Raw genomic sequence first — 19,948 nt, 5'->3', positions numbered from 1 at the left:
CACATGAAATGGACCATTGCAAGGTAAACAGGAAAGCTACGTTGCAGGAAGTCAAATCCGTCATAACTTCAAATAGGACTTCCACGCAGGAGTATAAAGCATTTCGTTTTGTGAGATGATGTGGTAAGTTATGCAAAAACTCTAGGAAGAACAGCTAATTCCATTGTAATTATATAGTGCCGAACATTTATTTCAACGTGAGTATATCAAATTATTTCATAGGCAACGAATATTTAATGACCTGCGAACTTGTTCTAATTGCATTGATTATATCGAGAAATTTCGTGCCCAAAGTCTTTCAATTTTGTAGATTTCATTACTCATTACTCAGTAGTTACAAGATGATAAGACATAGCATGTTTTTGGAAGTAAAAATGCTTGTTTTGTTCGTAATATAATGACGAAGTCTTCACGCCCGGATGATATTGTTTACTTTACACTTTATACATTCGATTAGACGCGCGATATCAAAAATGCGTTTCGCGAACAGTTGGCATTCGTTTAATTACGAAATGAACCTTTTTTTAAATTAAAAACATTGTTTTTTGTGTATATAGGTTATTTAATTCTGGGAAAAGAAAATCGAAACATTATGATGGACTATATAAGATGTCCTGCTGATTATTACAAACCAAGGTTTGAGTCAATCGTAATGGATGAAAAGTCTGAAGGTCCACCAAAACGTGGAAGAAAGATCTCTTCGACGTCACAACAAAGCAACGACGGTCAATCTTGGCAACATGATATGTTGATAGCTCTGAGAAACAGTGCTATTCCTGAACCAATAAGGATTGCTTGCATGAAAGGAAATGTCGTTGGCCCCCCATATTTTGGTGAAGTCTACCATGGTATGTTATCCAGAGATGAGGTCACTGAGTTGCTATCCGGAGGGAATGGTCGGTATCTTGTGAGAGAAAGTCAAAGTTCGCCCGGAGATCATATATTGTCATTTAGCTCAAATGGCAATATTCTACATTACAAATTGTTTTATGAACATAGCACTGCCAAATTCTTCACTGAATCAGATGACAAAACTTACAATTCTCTAACAGAACTGATGGTTGACATTTTGGAAATGTTGAGAGTAATCCACAACTATGCAGGTCAGAAAAATGGAAGTTTTAATGAGCCTATATTGACTAGCAAAAAGTCTTCTTCAGTTGGTAAGCCCCATAACTTTAGAATACATCAGTACATGCATCCAAAGTGGTGTGATATATGTCATGCTTTTATGTGGGGATTAATGCACCAAGGTATGAAGTGTCAAGATTGTGGGCTGAATGTACATAAACATTGCGTTAAAAATGTTGACAGTAACTGTACTTCTTGTGCAGTTTTTACAAAAACTCGACTGCTTAGTAGAAACAAACGACGTGGGCGGTCATCAGTTAAAGAGCAATGTAAAACCAATGAGCTATATGCTGTTCTTGAAGAGCACATTCACTGCAGCTATCAGTTAGAATGTCTCAAATATTTGTCAAGCCTTGGACAGCCAATAGAAAAGTTTGACTTGACAACCTTGATGAATCCTTGCTACTGCGATAACTGTTGTCAGTTAAAGGACTTAGACACTCCTCTCTGCAAGACTGGCACACCCCCAAAAGCATATTCCCTGCCTTTAGGTTGGTGTCGATTTAAACTAAGTGTTTCGAAGGAAATCTTAGATGAAGTTACAACGTGGAATGTTGCTTACTGTTCAATTTCCATTGACATGTTCCCTCATATACTACAGAATGGCTTTGGCAGAAAATTTGATTTCATGTGCCCAGATGGCAAGGTTTTTATAAAACTTACACCATCAATAATTTGTGCTGACCTTGATTCATCATCTGTTGAGTACAGTGACAATGATTCTAGTGAGGTAAAGATAGCCAAAATTGCACTGCAGGTTTATGTAAAACCTGGATCATTTCAAAGCATGAGACGTGTGGGAGAGTTACCATCTGATGAAATTGATCCATATTTTTCGAGCAAAGACATCTACTGGATTGTAAGAGAAGACGAAGCAGTTGTCCCATTTGGGGTTTTGATAAAAAGAATGAGAACAAACTGTAGCAGTTCCTAAAGATTAAAAAACTCTGTATGTAATTTATAACATGTTAAACAATTAATGTATAATGAAACACTGAAAATTCTTGTGTAATTATTTTAGCACAATAAATAGGTATTTCGACTACAGGTCTTTGTTATATGGTTGGAAACAATTTTTAGACTTTAAAATTCGATCAAATGAACGTGGAGTGTTTAATACATTCATAAAAAATGCTAGTTTTTCGTGTCAGTATTTTGTTGCCGTCAAAAATTTCGTCATTTTTGGATAAATAGTTCAAGGTGACAACCTCACTTCGGTTACCGGTAGAAACTGTGAAGTGTTTAAAAACCATTCTCGTCATTTGATAAATGGAAACAAATTGCATTTTACAAGACTTGTACGCACAAATTTTACATTCGGAAGAACAAGTGAAGGAAAGAAGTACCAAATTCAAAGCAGGTGAAGTGGTTTAGGGTGAATTCAAAAGTTTGTATGCGGGGAAAAATTGACTTAGATGAAAATGTTAACTCTTTATAATTCTTCAATAGCAAACGAAGAAATTTCTTCAACACAGACAAAAACTGCAGAAATCAGAGACGAAATAAAGTCACTTCAGGGTAGTCTTGCGATTCAAAATAATAATGTGGCGGAACAAGAATTACAAGTACAATGGCTGAAAATAAAAACAAATATTATGAACGCTCAGAAACGACAACTGGAACAAGAGATGAAGGACTTAAAAAATAAATTGGTAGGTTTAAAGTAGTGCTAACAATGCTCTAACAGATAAATATAACAAATCCATGCGTATTTGTAGAAAGATAAGGAAAGTGGAAGGCAGCTTGAAAGGTATGATAAGGAATTTCATTACATGTGATCGATTAATAACATTCGCTGACGTATGTTTTATTGTAGAGAGACATTCATCGCAGACTGCAAAGAGTTTTCATCCATATATGACCTGACTGGAAAGGGAGAGAAGACAAGGGAAGCAATTAAAGCTATTGAATTAAAAGAACTCGTAGAAAACATAGAAAAATTGAGATCAGGTTTTTAAATCATCGAGATCGAATGATGAAGACAATCCTGCATTTGTACATCTTTTCCTCTCTCCTGTAGAGCTTGATGCAATACGCAAAGAAAAGAACAAATTGTGTGTATTGCAAAAGAAAAAGACATCTATAGTTTCTACAATCGAGAAATTGGAAAAGGAATTGAAAGGTTTGTGCTCGAGAAACCGATATGGTATTGTAGTATCATTTAAATTCCGGACAACGTTTGTAGAGGCAGAAAAATACATGCAAACTGAAAACGATAAAACAGTTGAGTTGAAAAAAGGAAAGGATTTGCTGTCAGAGAAAGTCAAAGAACAACCAGAAATTCGGAGGTGAATTATACAACAATAAAGGATTCTTAAAAGTTGCTCCTTTTATAGAGGCTTAGACCGTAGTTTATTAGGCATGATCTGTGTTCCGTACATAGGTTGTCTGCTGAACTGAAGAGATGCAAAGAAGAAAGTTTAAGTTTGGAAGGAATCAATGACGCGATGGACCAAGAAATCACCGAACTACGCCAACAGCTTCATCAAAAACAGTTTCATCGTTCACGGCGAGCTCAAGGCAGCCAACACAACGAGACTCATTCCTCACGCCTTCTCAAGTGAGAGAAGCGTTCAAACATAAAGAAATGGAAACAACTGGATGTTCGCAAGAAACTCAGCAGAATAAGAAAACTCGAAAGTCGTTGCTTCAAATAGAAAAATATGGTTGAAAAAAAGAGACAGAAAAAAAGAATCGGAAAAAAATACTAAGTCACAACATGTTGTTGCGGTATTATTAATTTTGCAATATATATATTTATAAAGATGATTAACCTCCCTCGTTATCATCGCTAAGCGCTTCGCATGTGAGATGTTCATACCGTTTTTCAGTTACACCCAAATCTTTATTCCTAGCAAGAGCAGCAGCTGCTATCATTGACGCAAATCCATTGTGAACATCCCTATCTACATGACTCATCACGCCTCTTGTAACATCCTTCATTTCCGTAGAGGATGAAACACTTACATCAAAAGATTTATCTTCACTATATGGGCTATCCAAAGCTTGTGTCTCATCCAAATCTTCGACAGATTCGCACTTCCCGCATTCGTCGATGTTTTCCACGTTCTTTTCAAGTTTTTTCAACAAAACTTTAGGGATTCCGACCATTTTTTCATCGTCTCTAGTCGCTAAGACAGATTTGAGTTCGTGAAGAAGATAACGACTTTCGTGTCGGGATCTTTGCTCGTTTAAAATGTCATCACTACTTGTGTCACGTGATAAGCCATCCTGATATTCAGAAACACCTTCGTAAACAACATCACACATAACGTCACTATTCTCATGATTGAAATTCTCCTCATCGACATCCACACTGACGCTAACCTCGCGTTCTTCGTCATCAACATTTTTCGTTTTTACGTCATCGCAAGTCTCAATCGCAATTTGCTGAAATCTTTCTAAACTCTCTTTCCAACAAACATTCACATTCTCCATTTCTTGACTCAACCGAGATACGTCCTTACGAACTTCATCGATTGGCAAGTTTTTCTCAGTCATCAAATTTACGAACTTTTTCTCTGTTTCAATGGACTGCGTGCACGCTTCCTGAAGATGCATGATCAAGCTACGCCATGCTAATGACAAAGGAGTGTGGACCTCCCGCGGGCTCTTCATAAATCCAAAGTTTTCATCGAAACTACGAGCGGGGATTTCTCTTTCATGAAATCGATAGCAACACTTGATTTCCTGAACATAATCATTTCCATCATTAAGTAATTCTCTCAAACAATTCGCAAACTCCAAAGGCTTGGGAGAACGATCTTGCATAAGAGCAATAATGTTCAAAATCATAGTTACAGCTATAAAGCATAACAATGTAGATTGGTAATAGCCAAGCGCATGGAATTCCTCCTTAAGGGAGAGCAAGCTATTCTCCTCGGCATGTTGATAAACTTGCTCTGTCGTGATTTCACAATTCTTCCTCATTTTTTCAAGATGGCCTTGAAGCCAGTCTAAATATACCGAATTGCTAGAATCTGAAAAGGTTATGTCCTTAATCTTGTCGCAAACTCGAGCGTTGTATTTCTTCATGTTAGTTTGAAGGCATTTTCTAAGCATCATGCATTGTTTAATTTGATTTTCCAGTCCTGTGATAGGTGCAGAAGGGTTGACAATGACGTGACCGCGTGCAATCAATTCCTTTTCTCGAATGAAAAGGATCACATTTCGTATTAAGAGTAAATAATTTTGAGCAAACTTCGTGAAGGCAATAAGATTGAATTCCTCGTTCGTGAAAAATGCCTTTTTTCTCGCACGTAAGTAGGGAAATATTTGAAGGAAAACAACGGTCACGATAAAAACGACAGACAACATAGTTCGATGTAAGAAAGAAAGAGGAATAATTTTGATAATTATACTCGCCAGTAAAAATGTCAGCAATGCCATAAACGAGCTGAACATGTTGAAAACGTCATCATCCATGGAGAAATTTTTGATGTGAGAAGTAGTTTCGTCATTGCACTCCAACGAAATATCATGGCATTGCTCTGCCCGAAACAAAATCTCCAAATGCTCGTCCGTCAAAAGTTCAGAACGCTTTATTATACCAACGAAAGTACTATAATAAGATATTTTATCCTTATGTGAATAATCCCATTTTAATAAAAACATAATTTTGTGTTTTATGAATTGTGCCAATTTTCTGAAAGGTCTGTGCACGGAGTTGTATACACTGTCATCCATAACATGCCCAGAATCACTTCCTTCGATTACTTCATCCTTTTCAATTCTTTTTGCTACGTCGAATTCCGTAAATCCAACAAGGGAGAGATGTTTAAAAAGCGGAGAATCTTCAAAGACTACGTCCTCTTCCGCCATATTGGATTTTTCACAATATCGATGTAGTAGATGGAAACAAGTCTGTCTTATAATCTGTCATCGAAGCGAAATGGCGCGTGTTCAGTTGAAGAGAGAACAGTGAGAGTGAATGAATGCCTACATTCTTATTATCAACTTCTTTTAAGATATGGAAGGGAATGAACGAAAGAGAAGATTAGAAGACGATTCAAATCAAACAAGCTATTCCAAGGTGGGAAGAGGTTTTCGTACGAAAATGAGTAGCTAAAAAGTATTTATTAGTTGTTACTTTGTTATATGTTTGTAAATGATGATCGTTGGAACAAACCCCCCTGAACAGATCACAGCAATTACCGGCACCTTACAAACGACTTATTCACAATACAAACAAACGATCAACTAAAAACACTACACTTCAAACTAATTCACAATGACAATACACAATTGACACCCACACATTACAACTAAATACGTCACACCTAAATCACACATCACAACTAAAAATAAAATATTTCACTTCACACTAATCCACAATGACAATACACATTCCTGTACACACAATACAATGACGTAAGAACCAGATAACAAATATGGCTAACCTGACGTTTACTCCTCATTTGACTCTGAAGATGACTACCGCTAAGGTTGTCGAAACGTCAGTCAACAACAACAAAAACAGTCCTTCTCAGGACTTTATTAACCTGGACGATCATCATTTACAAACATATAATGATACTCCCGGGTTCAAACCATTTACTTTACTTGTTACTTTGTATATATGAATGGGTTATTCACTGGCTTGTCACAGCCAGCAGACCTACAGCCAGTAACAGATGCAATAACGTAACTTGTAAAGACGTCAAATTGCATTCCATGTAGCTTATGCCGACCGTATTGGTAAAGTTTTCATGTATAATGTACATGAAATGCACTTTCGTATAATTTCGTACAAGTAGGTTTCACATTCGACAAATTACTAGTTACACAAGTGACCAGTTTTCATGCTGTGCTCAATGTGTATCTGAATGTTTTAAGTTAAGAATAAGAGAAATAGAGTAATGAAAGTGAATGAAAATAAGATATAGTGTAATGGAAACCGAAGAAGCACCCTGTGTGAAAGTTTCAAATAAACAAATTTTATGAATGCAACAAAGTGGAATCTACAATGGAATCATTTTAATGAAGTTTTATTTATCTCAATAATACAATGGCATTTTCTATAGCGAGCGTTGCAGAAACATAAATCAGACTCATCAGATGACGAAGAACATACTCCTTATATATCGTTGAAAGATCGCAGAAAGCAAGAGGTACATTTTGTTTGAATTTCCATTTTTTTGTGGTAAGAAAGATATCTAATCTTGTTTTTATAGTTAGAGAGACGTGCAAAGCTCCTCCATGGAAGTGGAAACATCAAGAATGAAAAATCTACGGAAGGAGAAACAAAGAAAGAGAATGTGAGCCATACATACATACATACTATTGCCTGTGGGTTGTTCTTAAACAATGTCAATGATTGCTCAAATGATTCATTCGTAAATGTTTTTCAAATTATGTGTTTAATACATTCAAAACAAGAAGTTTTGGTAAGCATGCAACCAGATGGTTTTTTTAGTGGGAAAGCAAGCCCGATCTTTTAATCCTGCTATACAAATTTTTCAGCAAAATTACTATTTATTTCTTTAGAAACGTAATTACTCATTCTCTTTGAACACAAAAATATATGCGCTGTAGGAGTAAAAAATAGGCTAGTTTTGCTACTGATTATTTTCATCAGCCTGTGTAAACATAAATAGGAAGAAGCATGTTGATCTTATCTCAATATCTTTTTAATTTTTGATTTGGATGGTCTAGTATTCGAAACCTTTTCCTTTTTTTTCTCGTGAAATTGTTTGACTAATCACAACAGGGACGGATTTGGGGTATGGGTTCATGGTGGTTGTGCATCTCCTCTAACCTCGGCTAGAAGGGGTGCAAGGGGGAGTAAAATTTCCCAGCAAATATTAATAATCCAACCAATTAAAACTACCAACTACTCATTTCCCAGGGTCACAAGTCAAACCACATAAAATCTTACTTTTGAATGACATATGGACACAATGACCTACAAAGGAGCCATTAAAATTGAATCCAACCTAGATTGTAAAAACTGGATCCATCCCTTTTCCAAGATCTTACCATGATCCCACCAAGATCTTGCTTAGATCATGCAAGAACTTTCCAAATCATGCTTGATCTTGCAAGATTTTGTGCTAGATCTTGCCACGATCTTATCATGCAAGAACTTTCCAAATCATGCTTGATCTTGCAAGATTTTTTGCTAGATCTTGCCACGATCTTATCATGCAAGAACTTGCCAAATCATGCTTGATCTTGCAAGATTTTGTGCTAGATCTTGCCACAATCTTATCATGCAAGAACTTGCCAAATCATGCTTGATCTTGCAAGATTTTGTGCTAGATCTTGCCACGATCTTATCATGCAAGAACTTGCCAAATCTTGCTTGATCTTGCAAGATTTTGTGCTAGATCTTGCCACGATCTTATCATGCAAGAACTTGCCAGATCATGCTTGATCTCTCCAAGTTATCACAAAGAAGGTTAACTTTTTGTTGTTTTATGAAGGTGGCTGACAATGCGTCATCTGGCCTTCCCAATGTTAGTCTATTGGACCAGCACAGTGAGCTACTCAAAAAAGCTGAAAGTATGACAAATGAGTTTATTTTTTATGAATTATTTTATTATCTTCTGTTATTGTCTTTTCAATTACTTCCACTTTCATTTCGATCTCTTTTTTGTTCATTTCAATTAGTTCTACTAAAATTCCAATTTCTACCTTTTTCTTTTCACTTACTTGAAACCACTACATTTTAGCTGTCAAAGAAACAGAAATTGAAAAACAGTTGAAAGAGGAACAAAAGATTTTGGAGAGCATTGCGGAAAAGAAAGGTTTGTGGAATTTGTTGTCACTTTACTTGGTTGGCTGCACTCGTCATTTTCATGTTTTTTTTTTTAACAGCTTTGATGGCTGTGAGTGAAATTGCAAAAGGAGTCGTTTATACAGACCCAATAAAAACTGGGTAAGTTCTGCTCTAAGATTTCATTAAAACCTGTAAAGTGGTAAGATGAGCGGACCTCAAATTTGTTGTACCACGTGATCAAATTTCGTTGTGCAACGTTATTATGATATCGTTTTGATGCGGAAAGCTTGTCATTTTATATTTTTTTGAACTACACCAATCCTTTGTGTTTGCAGGATTTATGAAAAGGTAGGGAAGGCATTTGTGACGTGCCAAAAAGCAACTTGCAAAGTTTTCAATTAGAAATTGTCGCGAAAAGGAAGGGTTTGCCCCCTTTTCCCATCCCTGGCTTCCCCCTTGCCCACGAAGTGGTTTACAAACAGTTTAAACATGAGATCTTTTTGCTATAAACAGAATGTTTTCTTACTATGGCATGATAAAATTCGTTAGATACATGTTCCAATTTCAATAGCAAAGGTCTTTCTTATTCAACGTACTTTTTAATTGTTCTTTCCAAACGGAAATACACGGAAAACCAATTGCACCTTAAAAAACGACGTCATCATATGGTATGGTAAAATTGGATCACAGTAAATAAAAGAGACGCTTTTGCGTGTTTAAATGACACTTTACCACTATAATATTATTGTTCAATGATGCTGCAAGACAGTGTAGGGGGGGGAGGCACTTAATTAAATCTTTATTAAATGTTGGGGGCTCAAGCCCCCCTCGTTCCCCTCCCCCCACCCTAGTGTAAGGAGAATTTACTATTTACCATTCTGTTTAGATGGCGTCCACCACGATATTTTCAAACTTTTCCTCAATCAAAATTCGAGAAAATACGCAAAAAGAAACACATTCTAGTCGAGGGAGACGACATTCCTCCACCCATCAAGCACTTCAAGGTGAAAATGCTCTCGAAGCGTTTTGTTTTCTTGTCAAGATTTATAATAATTCAATAAACTTTTCCAGGAAATGAAATTTCCCCGAGCAATCATCAACGCATTGAAAAGAATGAACATCTATCGGCCCAGTCCAATACAAATTCAGGGAATTCCTACTGTGTAAGCTTTTTTGGCTTCCATTACCTCGATCCCAGTTATTTTCATGGCCAAGTGATTTTTGTACTTGAATATGTGTTAGTTTAACTGGTCGCGACATCATCGGTATAGCGTTCACGGGCTCGGGAAAGACTCTGGTCTTCACGTTGCCGATTGTAATGTTCTGTTTGGAGCAGGTCAGTTGGTCCACGTGATTAAGGTCGAATGTATATTATGTTGAATTTTTTGGGAAAGTGAAGTCGTACACTTTTTTGCCAGGAGAAGGCTCTACCATTCTGTCGAGACGAAGGTCCATATGGTCTTATTGTTGTACCTTCGGTAAGTTGAGTTTGTCAGTTTGATATTCACAATGTGCGAATATTTTCAATATTTCACTGTGTTGTTGGACAAAATCGAGTGCTTCCGCGAGACTTTTGATTGATGTAAATATACAGGGAAAGCGAGGGAAATATAAAAGCAATATTTGTCGGACGAAAGCCGTTGGTCACGTGACGCTAAATTTGCCGATTAGTCTTTCCATTACAGATTAGAAACTATCCAATCAGACTACTTAACCAATTTGTGTGATATATCCAACAAGAGTATCCACTATCCACATTAAAGCATTGCTTACATTTTTTGATGTGTCGGTAAACTAGAGTGAAGTATCCAATTAGATTATCCAATCAGACTACTATAACCAGTTAGTGTGATATATCCAACAAGAGTATCCACTATCCATAGTAAAGTATTTCTTATATTTTTTTGATGCGTCAGTTGGTGTTCTGGGGCCGGTTGCACGAAGCCTGGATAGCGTTATCCATTGGATAGCAACTTAATCGAACCTGTAAAAAAAGTGGTTATATTTTCTTTACGATAATGGAACTTTATAATTGTAGAACCAATATTACATTTCATTGATATTCCAGTTCAAATCTTAGATTGTTCCCTTTTCTGAGATTTTTGAAGCCTTAAAAATTTTTGCCATCCAGCGAATAGCGTTATCCCTCCCTTCGTGCAACCGACCCCTGTCGTCAATGTTTCACTTTTTTCTTTATCAGCGAGAGCTTGCTAAACAAACGTGTGATGTTATTCAAAACTTTACCAGAGCGTTGGAAGTTGATGGTAAGCAGTTTCTTTAATGGGCGAACTATTGATCTATAGTTGTAGCTATACGTGCGATGTTTTTAACGATTTCTCAGGATACGTACGATGTTTTTAACGATTTTTCAGGCTTCGTACAATGTTTTTAACGATTTTTCAGGCTCCGTACGATGTTTTTGACGATTTTTCAGGCTACGTGCGATGTTTTTAATGATTTTTCAGGCTCCGTACGATGTTTTTGACGATTTTTCAGGCTACGTGCGATGTTTTTAACGATTTTTCAGGCTCCGTACGATGTTTTGACGATTTTTCAGGCTACGTGCGATGTTTTTAACGATTTTTCAAGCTCCGCACGATGTTTTTAACGATTTTTCAGGCTACGTGCGATGTTTTAACGATTTTTCAGGCTACGTGCGATGTTTTAACGATTTTTCAGGCGACGTGTGATGTTTTTAACGATTTTTCAGGCTTTCCGTCCATCCGCACTGTTCTCTGCATCGGTGGGTCTTCCATGAAGGATCAGAGTGAGAGGATAAGACGGTAATTTGATTATTCACAACAATCGTTCACGATTTGAAAATGTTGTGATGGTGTCGTTCGTTAATTTTAATAACAGGGGTGTTCACATCATTGTTGCGACGCCCGGTCGACTTATGGATTTGCTTGACAAGAAAGTGGTTAACTTGGATATTTGCAGGTACGTAAAAGGTCTCGTTGTCGATTTATCGTTGCTACAGTCGTAGCTTTGTTGCTACAGTCGTAGCTTTGTTGCTACAGTCGTAGCTTTGTTGCTACAGTCGCAGCTTTGTTGCTACAGTCGTAGCTTTGTTGCTACAGTCGTAGCTTTGTTGCTACAGTCGTAGCTTTGTAGCTACAGTCGCAGCTTCGTTGTTACAGTCGTAGCTTTGTAGCTACAGTCGCAGCTTTGTTGCTACAGTCGTAGCTTTGTTGCTACAGTCGTAGCTTTGTTGCTACAGTCGTAGCTTTGTTGCTACAGTCGTAGCTTTGTTGCTACAGTCGTAGCTTCGTTGTTACAGTCGTAGCTTCGTTGTTACAGTCGTAGCTTCGTTGTTACAGTCGTAGCTTCGTTGTTACAGTCGTAGCTTCGTTGTTGCAGTCGTAGCTCCGTTGTTGCAGTCAACTTTTTCCGTGCGGACATCACGTTATTACGGACACCCACAACATTAATGGATTCATGATGGCTTTTTGTGTTCGTGTGAGGGGGTGGGTTGTGCTCTAGTTTAGATTTGATTTTTTTGTTTGATCCTGTTAGTGATTACCTTAGTATCATAATTGGGAGATATATGGATGTGTAAGTAAACAGAAACACAAACCACAATAGCTTTTGCTTATAACTATTTGGTATACTACTATTTTATAGGAAATTTGCACTCCTCCACAATCCTCCTCTAAATCCATTTCTGACTAGCAATTAAGAACGTTAGTGTTTATTCCCCCCCTCCCCCCTCCAACTGAAATTACTATGAATTGTATTAAATTACTCTCACTATTACGTCACTGCTTTTCCAACAATCATCTTTATTGTTCTTCTGTCGTAACAACGGACACCCAGGACGTATTTTACTGTGAACACAACATAAAAGTCAATTCTATGTCAAAGACTCTCGCCTCACGCTCCTTGTCCAACGAGAGTTGACTGTATATTGGCGGTTTTTTTTCTTTTACAAGATACCTGTGTCTTGATGAGGCTGACAGAATGATTGACATGGGTTTTGAAGAAGATGTTAGGACAATATTCTCCTATTTCAAAGTATTCTCACGTCATCCGTCTAAATCGTCAAATAATTCTTTTCTCCTCTCTCTCCCTGAAACATCAACCATAAACATTCTCTTCATTTTAGTGCCAAAGACAGACGTTATTGTTCAGTGCGACGATGCCGAAGAAAATCCAAAATTTCGCCAAAAGTGCTTTGGTAAAACCTGGTTGGTTGAACTTGACGAATTTTATCAGTTTGCGTGAACATTATCTACATGAATATTAGCAATATTTAAGCGAAATTCAATGTTTATTTAGTGACAATAAACGTCGGAAGAGCTGGGGCTGCCAGTCTGGACGTTATCCAGGTACTTTAAGATGGTCTTTTGGGGGAAGTGGGTGGGGTGGGTGGAGTGTTTTGCTTACATTTCGGTGACTGCTTGTTGCCGTAGCATATCAACATTTTTGTTATTTTCCGTTACCTTTCTATTATGATTGGACGATTTTAGGAAGTGTGCTTCATTCAACCCTATTGACTATTACTTTTGTTTAATTGTTTTGTACATTAGAATTTTGTAGTGAAATTACCACCCATCCTACATTCCCTGTGACCGTGGCTAAGAGGAATGCACAACCCTCCCCACCTATTCCTGATTCCATCCCTGATTTAAGATGGTTTTTACTCTTGAAATTGAAATTTTCAACTGCTGCTTATTCGCGAACACTTTCCGGAAGTACTCGCAATACTTCCCGGAAGTACTCACAAAATACTTCCCGGAAGTACACACAAAATACTTCCCGGAAGTACACACAATACTTCCCTGAAGGACACGCATTATCGTAAACGACTTCGGGCAATGTTGTACATGGTCCATGCATAACGTCCATGATTGAAATATTCTCTCATGTGAAGAAATCTTCAATTTTAGGAAGTGGAATACGTGAAACAAGAGGCTAAAGTTGTTTACTTGCTGCAATGTTTGAATAAAACATCACCTCCCGTAAGTAGTACCGCTATGGAATAATATTATTTTTCATAATATTGTAAGTAATACCGCTATGGGAAAATATTATTTTTCGTAATATTGTAAGTAATACCGCTATGGGAAAATATTATTTTTCATAATATTGGCCATTTTATTATGGATGGGTCTGAGTTGTTGAATTATGAAGAGGGGTCGTCCATTCAGTAGACACTCAAATTTTATGCAAATATCACTGATTTGGGATTTATCTGTTAGTCATTGATTGAACATTTGTCATGCATTATACTGTAGCGGGCAATTCTCCATCACGTCTGTGACATTTTTACTTCAAGTACAAACAAAATTAAGACCATATAAAATATGGGATATTCATTGTGTCTTAGGGTAACTTTATCTGAAAACAAATGCTGTTTTAGTTTTTCACACTGTTCTTCTCCGGGAGATACAAAGGCAAAGGAGTGAGAGACACACAAAAATCAATGTTTCCTGCTAAGGCATTTTTTTACCAACTTCACATTTGATGAACATCGTTATGGCAAAGTAATGAGAAATATGTGAAATACTACATTCAATAATCCATATTCAAACTGAAGCAGACATATCAACATTATATAACACATCCTACAGGTTGTTTAAAATTTTCCAAAATTCTTTAAAGGAATACCCCAGTATGCTTGCTCAGGGAAGCAATATTGGATTCCATAGTGTTATTCATTCGACTCCCCGCCCCTTTTTTCCTGTTTAGACATGACGTGTCCCCCCCCCCGACTTTCCTCTCTACTATCTGCTCAGACATGATTTTGTACATAAAATAGTTTCAAAAGTTATAATCATTACTTCATTTTTATATTGTATTCATCTCTCCTAATATAGTTTCCACACTATCTGTACTGAGTGTTTCTATTAAAAACTAAAGATGTCTCGTGAATATTATATTTTCTAGTATTGAATGCTTAATACCATTTATTCATTTGAAAAGGTCCTGGTGTTTGCCTCAAAGAAATCTGACGTCGATGACATTCATGAATACTTGTTGTTGAAAGGTGTCGAAGCTGTTGCGATTCATGGAGACAAAGGTAAGAGCTGGTTTCCGCAGGACATAAAGCGTCAGAATTCATTTGTTGCAATTGTTTTCAAAACTGCCTTCCAAATAACGTAATTCGTCTTTATTTGACCTAATTCATTTGTCTTAATTTGTTGTCATTGAGTCTTTGTCACAAAAAATTTGTTGTATCAAGTTTGTCTGAATTGGCGGGAATCATGTTTTTCCTTAAAGTTAGGCTGTCGTAAGACTGTCGTAATTGTCGTGAAAAAACAAAAAATTATGATGATTATGATTTCTGTTTTTGTTTCTCCGATTGTGCATAAGAAAGAAATACAACAAATTTCGACAGTGAATTACGACGAATTATGTCGTATGAAAACCTTACATATAACAGTGTGAACAATCCGTATCCAATACTTTGCGTCATTATCCTTCATTGTTCCTCTTTGTCTCGCGAACAGATCAAGAAGAACGGGAGAGAGCCGTCAGTGCTTTCCGCGCTGGACGGAAAGACGTTCTCGTGGCCACAGACGTCGCTTCAAAAGGTCTCGATTTTCCCAATATCGCTCACGTATTAAATTACGATATGCCTGAAGATATCGAGAATTATGGTAAGGATATCGGAATCTTTTTGACAATATTGTTTGCGAGCTCGCGTCCAGAACTGTGGAACTATTGGAGTTAATTAATGGTCAGTCGTCTCCATTGGTCATGTTTTATTGACACAGGAATGGATTTGGGGGTGCGCTATCCTCTCAGCCTTGAGAGCCAATTTTTGTTACAAAATGTGACTTAAAGCAATGTGACCAATGTGACAAAAGCAATTGAGATAATGTTTAATGGAGCACACATCCAAAACTTTCCCAATTCTATTAAAAAGTTTACAAGATTAAACCAAAAATAGTTTGACATGTAATGTAATCAAACTAATAAGTAGCCACACAAATTTATATTAAAACTAGAAAAGACGAACCCCCACCCTCTGCCTCCATAAAACCACTGTTAATCCATCCCCGAATTGACATTAACGAATAGCTATGTCTTGGAATTGATTGACCACAAATTCCGAGATAAATTCTCAGATTATCCTATTACAAAAACTTCTACAGTTCCAGAAGTAAGCATGCAAACATATTTAAAAAGAAAGTCCAATTTTGAGGCAACTTTCCCTCAGTAAAAAATTTTGTGTGTTTGCCCCTAAACGGATCTTTTTGCTCTTTAAAGTGCACAGAATAGGACGTACTGGACGCAGTGGGAAAACTGGAGTCGCTACCACTTTCATCAATAAATCATGCGGTAAGATGCTCTGCGGGGAAGCAAAAGAGAACCAGCACGCTTTGTTGCTTTATCTCACACATTGAAATATTTATACAGACGAATCTGTTTTGTTGGATCTCAAGCATTTATTGGCTGAGGCGAAGCAAAAGATCCCGCCTTTTCTGGCCGCATTGGAACCTGAAAACGAAGAACTTCTCAATGTTGGCGGTAAAATTATTTTTGAAGATATTGAGAGTTTGTGGGTCCGCTACCCGGTGGACATGGGTCAGACAATTGACCAATTTTATATTCTTGTTTTTTTAGATGAACGCGGTTGTGCTTATTGTGGTGGCTTAGGTCATCGTATAACTGATTGTCCGAAACTCGAGGCAAAACAAATCAAAGAAACGGGAAATATCGGCAGAAAGGATTACCTTGCACATGGAGCTGCTGATTGGTAGACACGCGGACTGTAACTTCTCGTTCTCGTTATTTCTACTGTCGGCTTTTGTAAATATTAATGCTGCCTCCTTTCGGAATAATCGCGTTCCAAATGTTATGTATTCCACCTCCGCCCTTTCCTTGAGGCCGTGAAACTTCAATAGGAACTATGTCCGGTAGTTGGGAGGGGGTAACTCGTAGGTCAATATACCGGGTATGTGTCGAAATGATAGGAGCTTTCAGATTTGTTTTGATATGTGATATTTCATTTCAAAATTCTGTGTATTTCTTCACAAAATTGTATATTTTCTTCTCAATGGATTAACGGTAAAAATATTGCTTTGCTCGCCAAATGTCTGGAAGACGACGTTTGGAGGACGCTCTTCAAATGGGAAAAGAAATTGATATGCGTTTAGATGAAAGGTCTGTGAGTTGTGTTTTAAACCGTTAGTGAATTATGCGCATTCAGAAAATTGCATATGTTTGTGCCCACTTCCGCAACGATTTATAAATTTATATATGATACCGTTTCAAAATGCATAATGCATACTACGAAAAACAATTGTCTAGGTATTGTAAGATTGTCGTAACCGGAAATGATTTAAAAATGACAGGGATCCGTCGTTTCGTCTGAATAAAATTTCATATGTGGAAGATATTGAATTTGGTGATATTGGTGCAACGTACAGCATCAACTTTTCTCACGACAGCCAATATTTTGCTGCTGGTTGCAGCAATGGTGCAGTGCAGGTATTAAATATCATAGTCACCTTCAAACTGTTTTTTAAAGCTTCCTCAAAAAAACTCACTATAGGACATTTCTTTGGAAGGACCATTTCGTTGTTTTAGGTGTACTCCGTCAAGCAGGGGAAAAAGAAACGTCCACTGCAGTACGGTTCAAATTTTGGTCTTCCTGTTACTTGTGTGAAGTTCTATCCATATAATTCCAGCTGTCTTGTCACTGCAGGTTAAATAATGTTGAAATAAATATCATTTGCTACATATGCTAGTAGTTATGAAATGTGAAGGGAACCAAGTATATATTCTATTAATGCCAGACTCTCAAGGAGATATCAAATTCTGGGATCTAATGGAATGGGCACAGCGAGGAAAGATTTTAGAGAAGGGAAACGAAATTGAAACATTGGATTTCTCTCATGATGGCAAGATTTTTGCCACCGCAGGAAAGGTTATTTTTTTTCCAACAAGTTATGGTCATGCAATGTTTACCAAACGTGGTGTGAGTGGAGAATCTAGTGTTAGTCAAAATGCACTATTTTAGCTCTTTCTATGAAATTACTTTTAGATAATAAATTTCATCCATCAAACTGTTTTTTTAGGCATTTTGAAGTTTAAATATCCTGAAAAAATAATGAGTTATTGTCATTGATTTTGACCTACCCAAAATCAACCACGGATTTTGCATAAATAGTTGATTATGATATTACCAACAAGACCACCATCATGTGCAAATCACCCTGCCATTTCTATTCAATCATGAGCCACACGGGAGTCATGCATTTTTGCTTCTGCATGATTGTTTTCAGGCATGGTGGCAGACAGATAGTTGGGGGTGGCTAATATTTATATAATTATGCATGTCTTAATTGAGATTATGGATTATATTTATAACATAAGAAAAAAATGAACATACCTTCTCCCCTAAATTACGTATTCGCTGCTGTCCCTGTTTTTCTATGTAAGACTTCAATGTAATTTTCAGAATTATTACTTTATAGTTGCTTATGCGCATGCGCAGTTCAATAAAGTTTCGGCGATTTTCTCTCAACTTTAGGACAAAACCATCCGCGTCTACGATAGTGACAGCCATGCGATAATCAAAACTTTTCCTGGAGCGGGAATTTCAAACGAAGATGAGTTAGTGCACACTTGTGTTTGCGCATGCGTACACGCGTCACGAGCACATTTGACTGGCATGCATAAGTTGCCAGACTGTTAATCTGAATGTGTTATCCAAGGCCCTCGAATCTTTATTACTGAAAAGCATGAAAGCATAATTTCAACAGCATGTTGCTATTTCCTATAGTTTGCTTAAAGGTTACACAGTTAGTAAGAGTGGCGGACCCATAAATTATTACGAACTAAATGCTGTTGGCTGAGAATTTCCAAAGAATAAAATTCACCATTGAAACTGTTTTAAAGGAATTTTCACTTGGAAACATGTGTTCAAGAATGTTGCACGAAATTGGCGTTTATTTTGACCGCCAATGATTAATTGCAACAAAAGCCAACTTCTTTAATGTTCTTAGCTCTTCCGTATCCTTCCTTGATAATTTGATTGCTATTTTCCATGCTTTTTGCTAGTTCCGAGTTTCGAGAGGTCGGTCATGGTCGCAAAGTGTTTGCTTTGAAATTTCATCCTTTTGATGACAACGTTTTTATCACAGGCGGCTGGGATAAGTGTATTAAGGTAAGATTGCTATCTCATCTATCTTGTCTAACATCGTCATCGGAGAATTAATTGCGGCTTGTTGATTGTCTTGAAGATTTGGGACACGCGCTCTGCTCATTCAGTTGGCACCATATGGGGTCCGTATGTGTGTGGTGGGGACTCTTTGGATATATCTATGGATAATATCCTAACCGGTTCTTGGGTGACCGATGAAGCTTTACAAGTACGGGCGGTGATCTGTTATAGCTACGGAAGGAGTAGGACCTGTTGGATTGACAAGAAATATGACTTAGTGACAGCTTTTATCTCCCGGATCGAATTCTAAAAAGTGATGGTATTTTGTTATTGTTTTTTAGATATGGGATTTTAAGAGCGGCTCACTCGTTGAAACCATACCATTTCCATCTGAGAAAGGGGCATTTTTGTACTGTGCACGATTCGTGAGCAGCGATCTCATTGCCGCTGGTGGCAGTGGTAGCAGAGATCTAAAACTTCTATACAGACATACCCACGAGGTTTAACACTTTGATAGACTAGTGATTTGTCGAAATAGTTCCCGGTTATGGAATGTTCTTTTTCTGAATTCCAGGTTGCTGGCTGTATAGATAATTCTGGCAAAGTTGTTCAAGCGTTGGACGTAGGTGATGGTGGTCATCTGATGGTTATAGGTGGCGCAAGTGATGTTCTTCGTCTTGTCCGATTGCTTTAGGAAGCGCCATCTACTTTTGATGTCTCTTGGATTTTTTACATGCTGTTTTTCCTTTGTTCGCATTGCTAACATTTAAATGAACTCTTTCACATACTTTTCAATATGCATAAGATATTTTTCTTTGTAAAAAGATTCTTTGTCGTTATTCTACATTAGATGGGCGTACGAGCTGTATAGCGCCCCCCGTCAATTGCTAATTGGTTCATTATCTTCCGATTTGTGGGATACAAGGCAGTTCTAAGGAGTTTTAGAAAATCTAGAAGCGCTTATGTTTAAACGTGACGAT

General features: G+C 37.3%; 4 protein-coding genes across 4 annotated transcripts; all 4 read left to right on the top strand.

The window, feature by feature from the left end:
- The first annotated feature begins 577 nt into the window (after positions 1–577).
- On the top strand, positions 578–2,176 carry LOC124444839. The gene has a single exon (XM_046995507.1). The coding sequence runs from the start codon at positions 593–595 to the stop codon at positions 2,063–2,065; it is 1,473 nt and encodes a 490-aa protein (XP_046851463.1). The 5' UTR covers positions 578–592; the 3' UTR covers positions 2,066–2,176.
- Positions 2,177–2,370: 194 nt separating this feature from the next.
- On the top strand, positions 2,371–3,901 carry LOC124444849 (myosin heavy chain, clone 203-like). The gene is made up of 5 exons (XM_046995519.1): positions 2,371–2,783; positions 2,850–2,881; positions 2,948–3,081; positions 3,152–3,419; positions 3,515–3,901. Exons 1-5 carry the CDS (start codon positions 2,547–2,549, stop codon positions 3,693–3,695), a joined length of 852 nt encoding a protein of 283 aa, XP_046851475.1. The 5' UTR covers positions 2,371–2,546; the 3' UTR covers positions 3,696–3,901.
- A 2,116-nt stretch (positions 3,902–6,017) lies between these two features.
- LOC124444837 (probable ATP-dependent RNA helicase DDX41) lies at positions 6,018–16,838 on the top strand. The gene is made up of 22 exons (XM_046995503.1): positions 6,018–6,163; positions 7,155–7,241; positions 7,305–7,388; positions 8,556–8,634; positions 8,805–8,879; positions 8,950–9,010; positions 9,738–9,855; positions 9,923–10,014; positions 10,094–10,187; positions 10,270–10,329; positions 11,052–11,115; positions 11,562–11,634; positions 11,711–11,791; positions 12,784–12,865; positions 12,957–13,038; positions 13,130–13,179; positions 13,741–13,812; positions 14,777–14,873; positions 15,304–15,453; positions 16,067–16,138; positions 16,217–16,327; positions 16,424–16,838. Exons 1-22 carry the CDS (start codon positions 6,101–6,103, stop codon positions 16,558–16,560), a joined length of 1,884 nt encoding a protein of 627 aa, XP_046851459.1. The 5' UTR covers positions 6,018–6,100; the 3' UTR covers positions 16,561–16,838.
- On the top strand, positions 16,766–19,852 carry LOC124444842 (vegetative incompatibility protein HET-E-1-like). The gene is made up of 9 exons (XM_046995510.1): positions 16,766–16,963; positions 17,155–17,290; positions 17,390–17,507; positions 17,599–17,729; positions 18,336–18,418; positions 18,866–18,971; positions 19,048–19,176; positions 19,310–19,468; positions 19,543–19,852. Exons 1-9 carry the CDS (start codon positions 16,893–16,895, stop codon positions 19,660–19,662), a joined length of 1,053 nt encoding a protein of 350 aa, XP_046851466.1. The 5' UTR covers positions 16,766–16,892; the 3' UTR covers positions 19,663–19,852.
- The last annotated feature ends 96 nt before the right edge of the window (positions 19,853–19,948 follow it).

This window comes from Xenia sp. Carnegie-2017, unplaced genomic scaffold, assembly GCF_021976095.1.
Source record: "Xenia sp. Carnegie-2017 unplaced genomic scaffold, XeniaSp_v1 HiC_scaffold_21, whole genome shotgun sequence".
Taxonomy (NCBI): domain Eukaryota; kingdom Metazoa; phylum Cnidaria; class Anthozoa; order Malacalcyonacea; family Xeniidae; genus Xenia; species Xenia sp. Carnegie-2017.
This window is presented reverse-complemented; position numbering and strand designations above follow the sequence as displayed.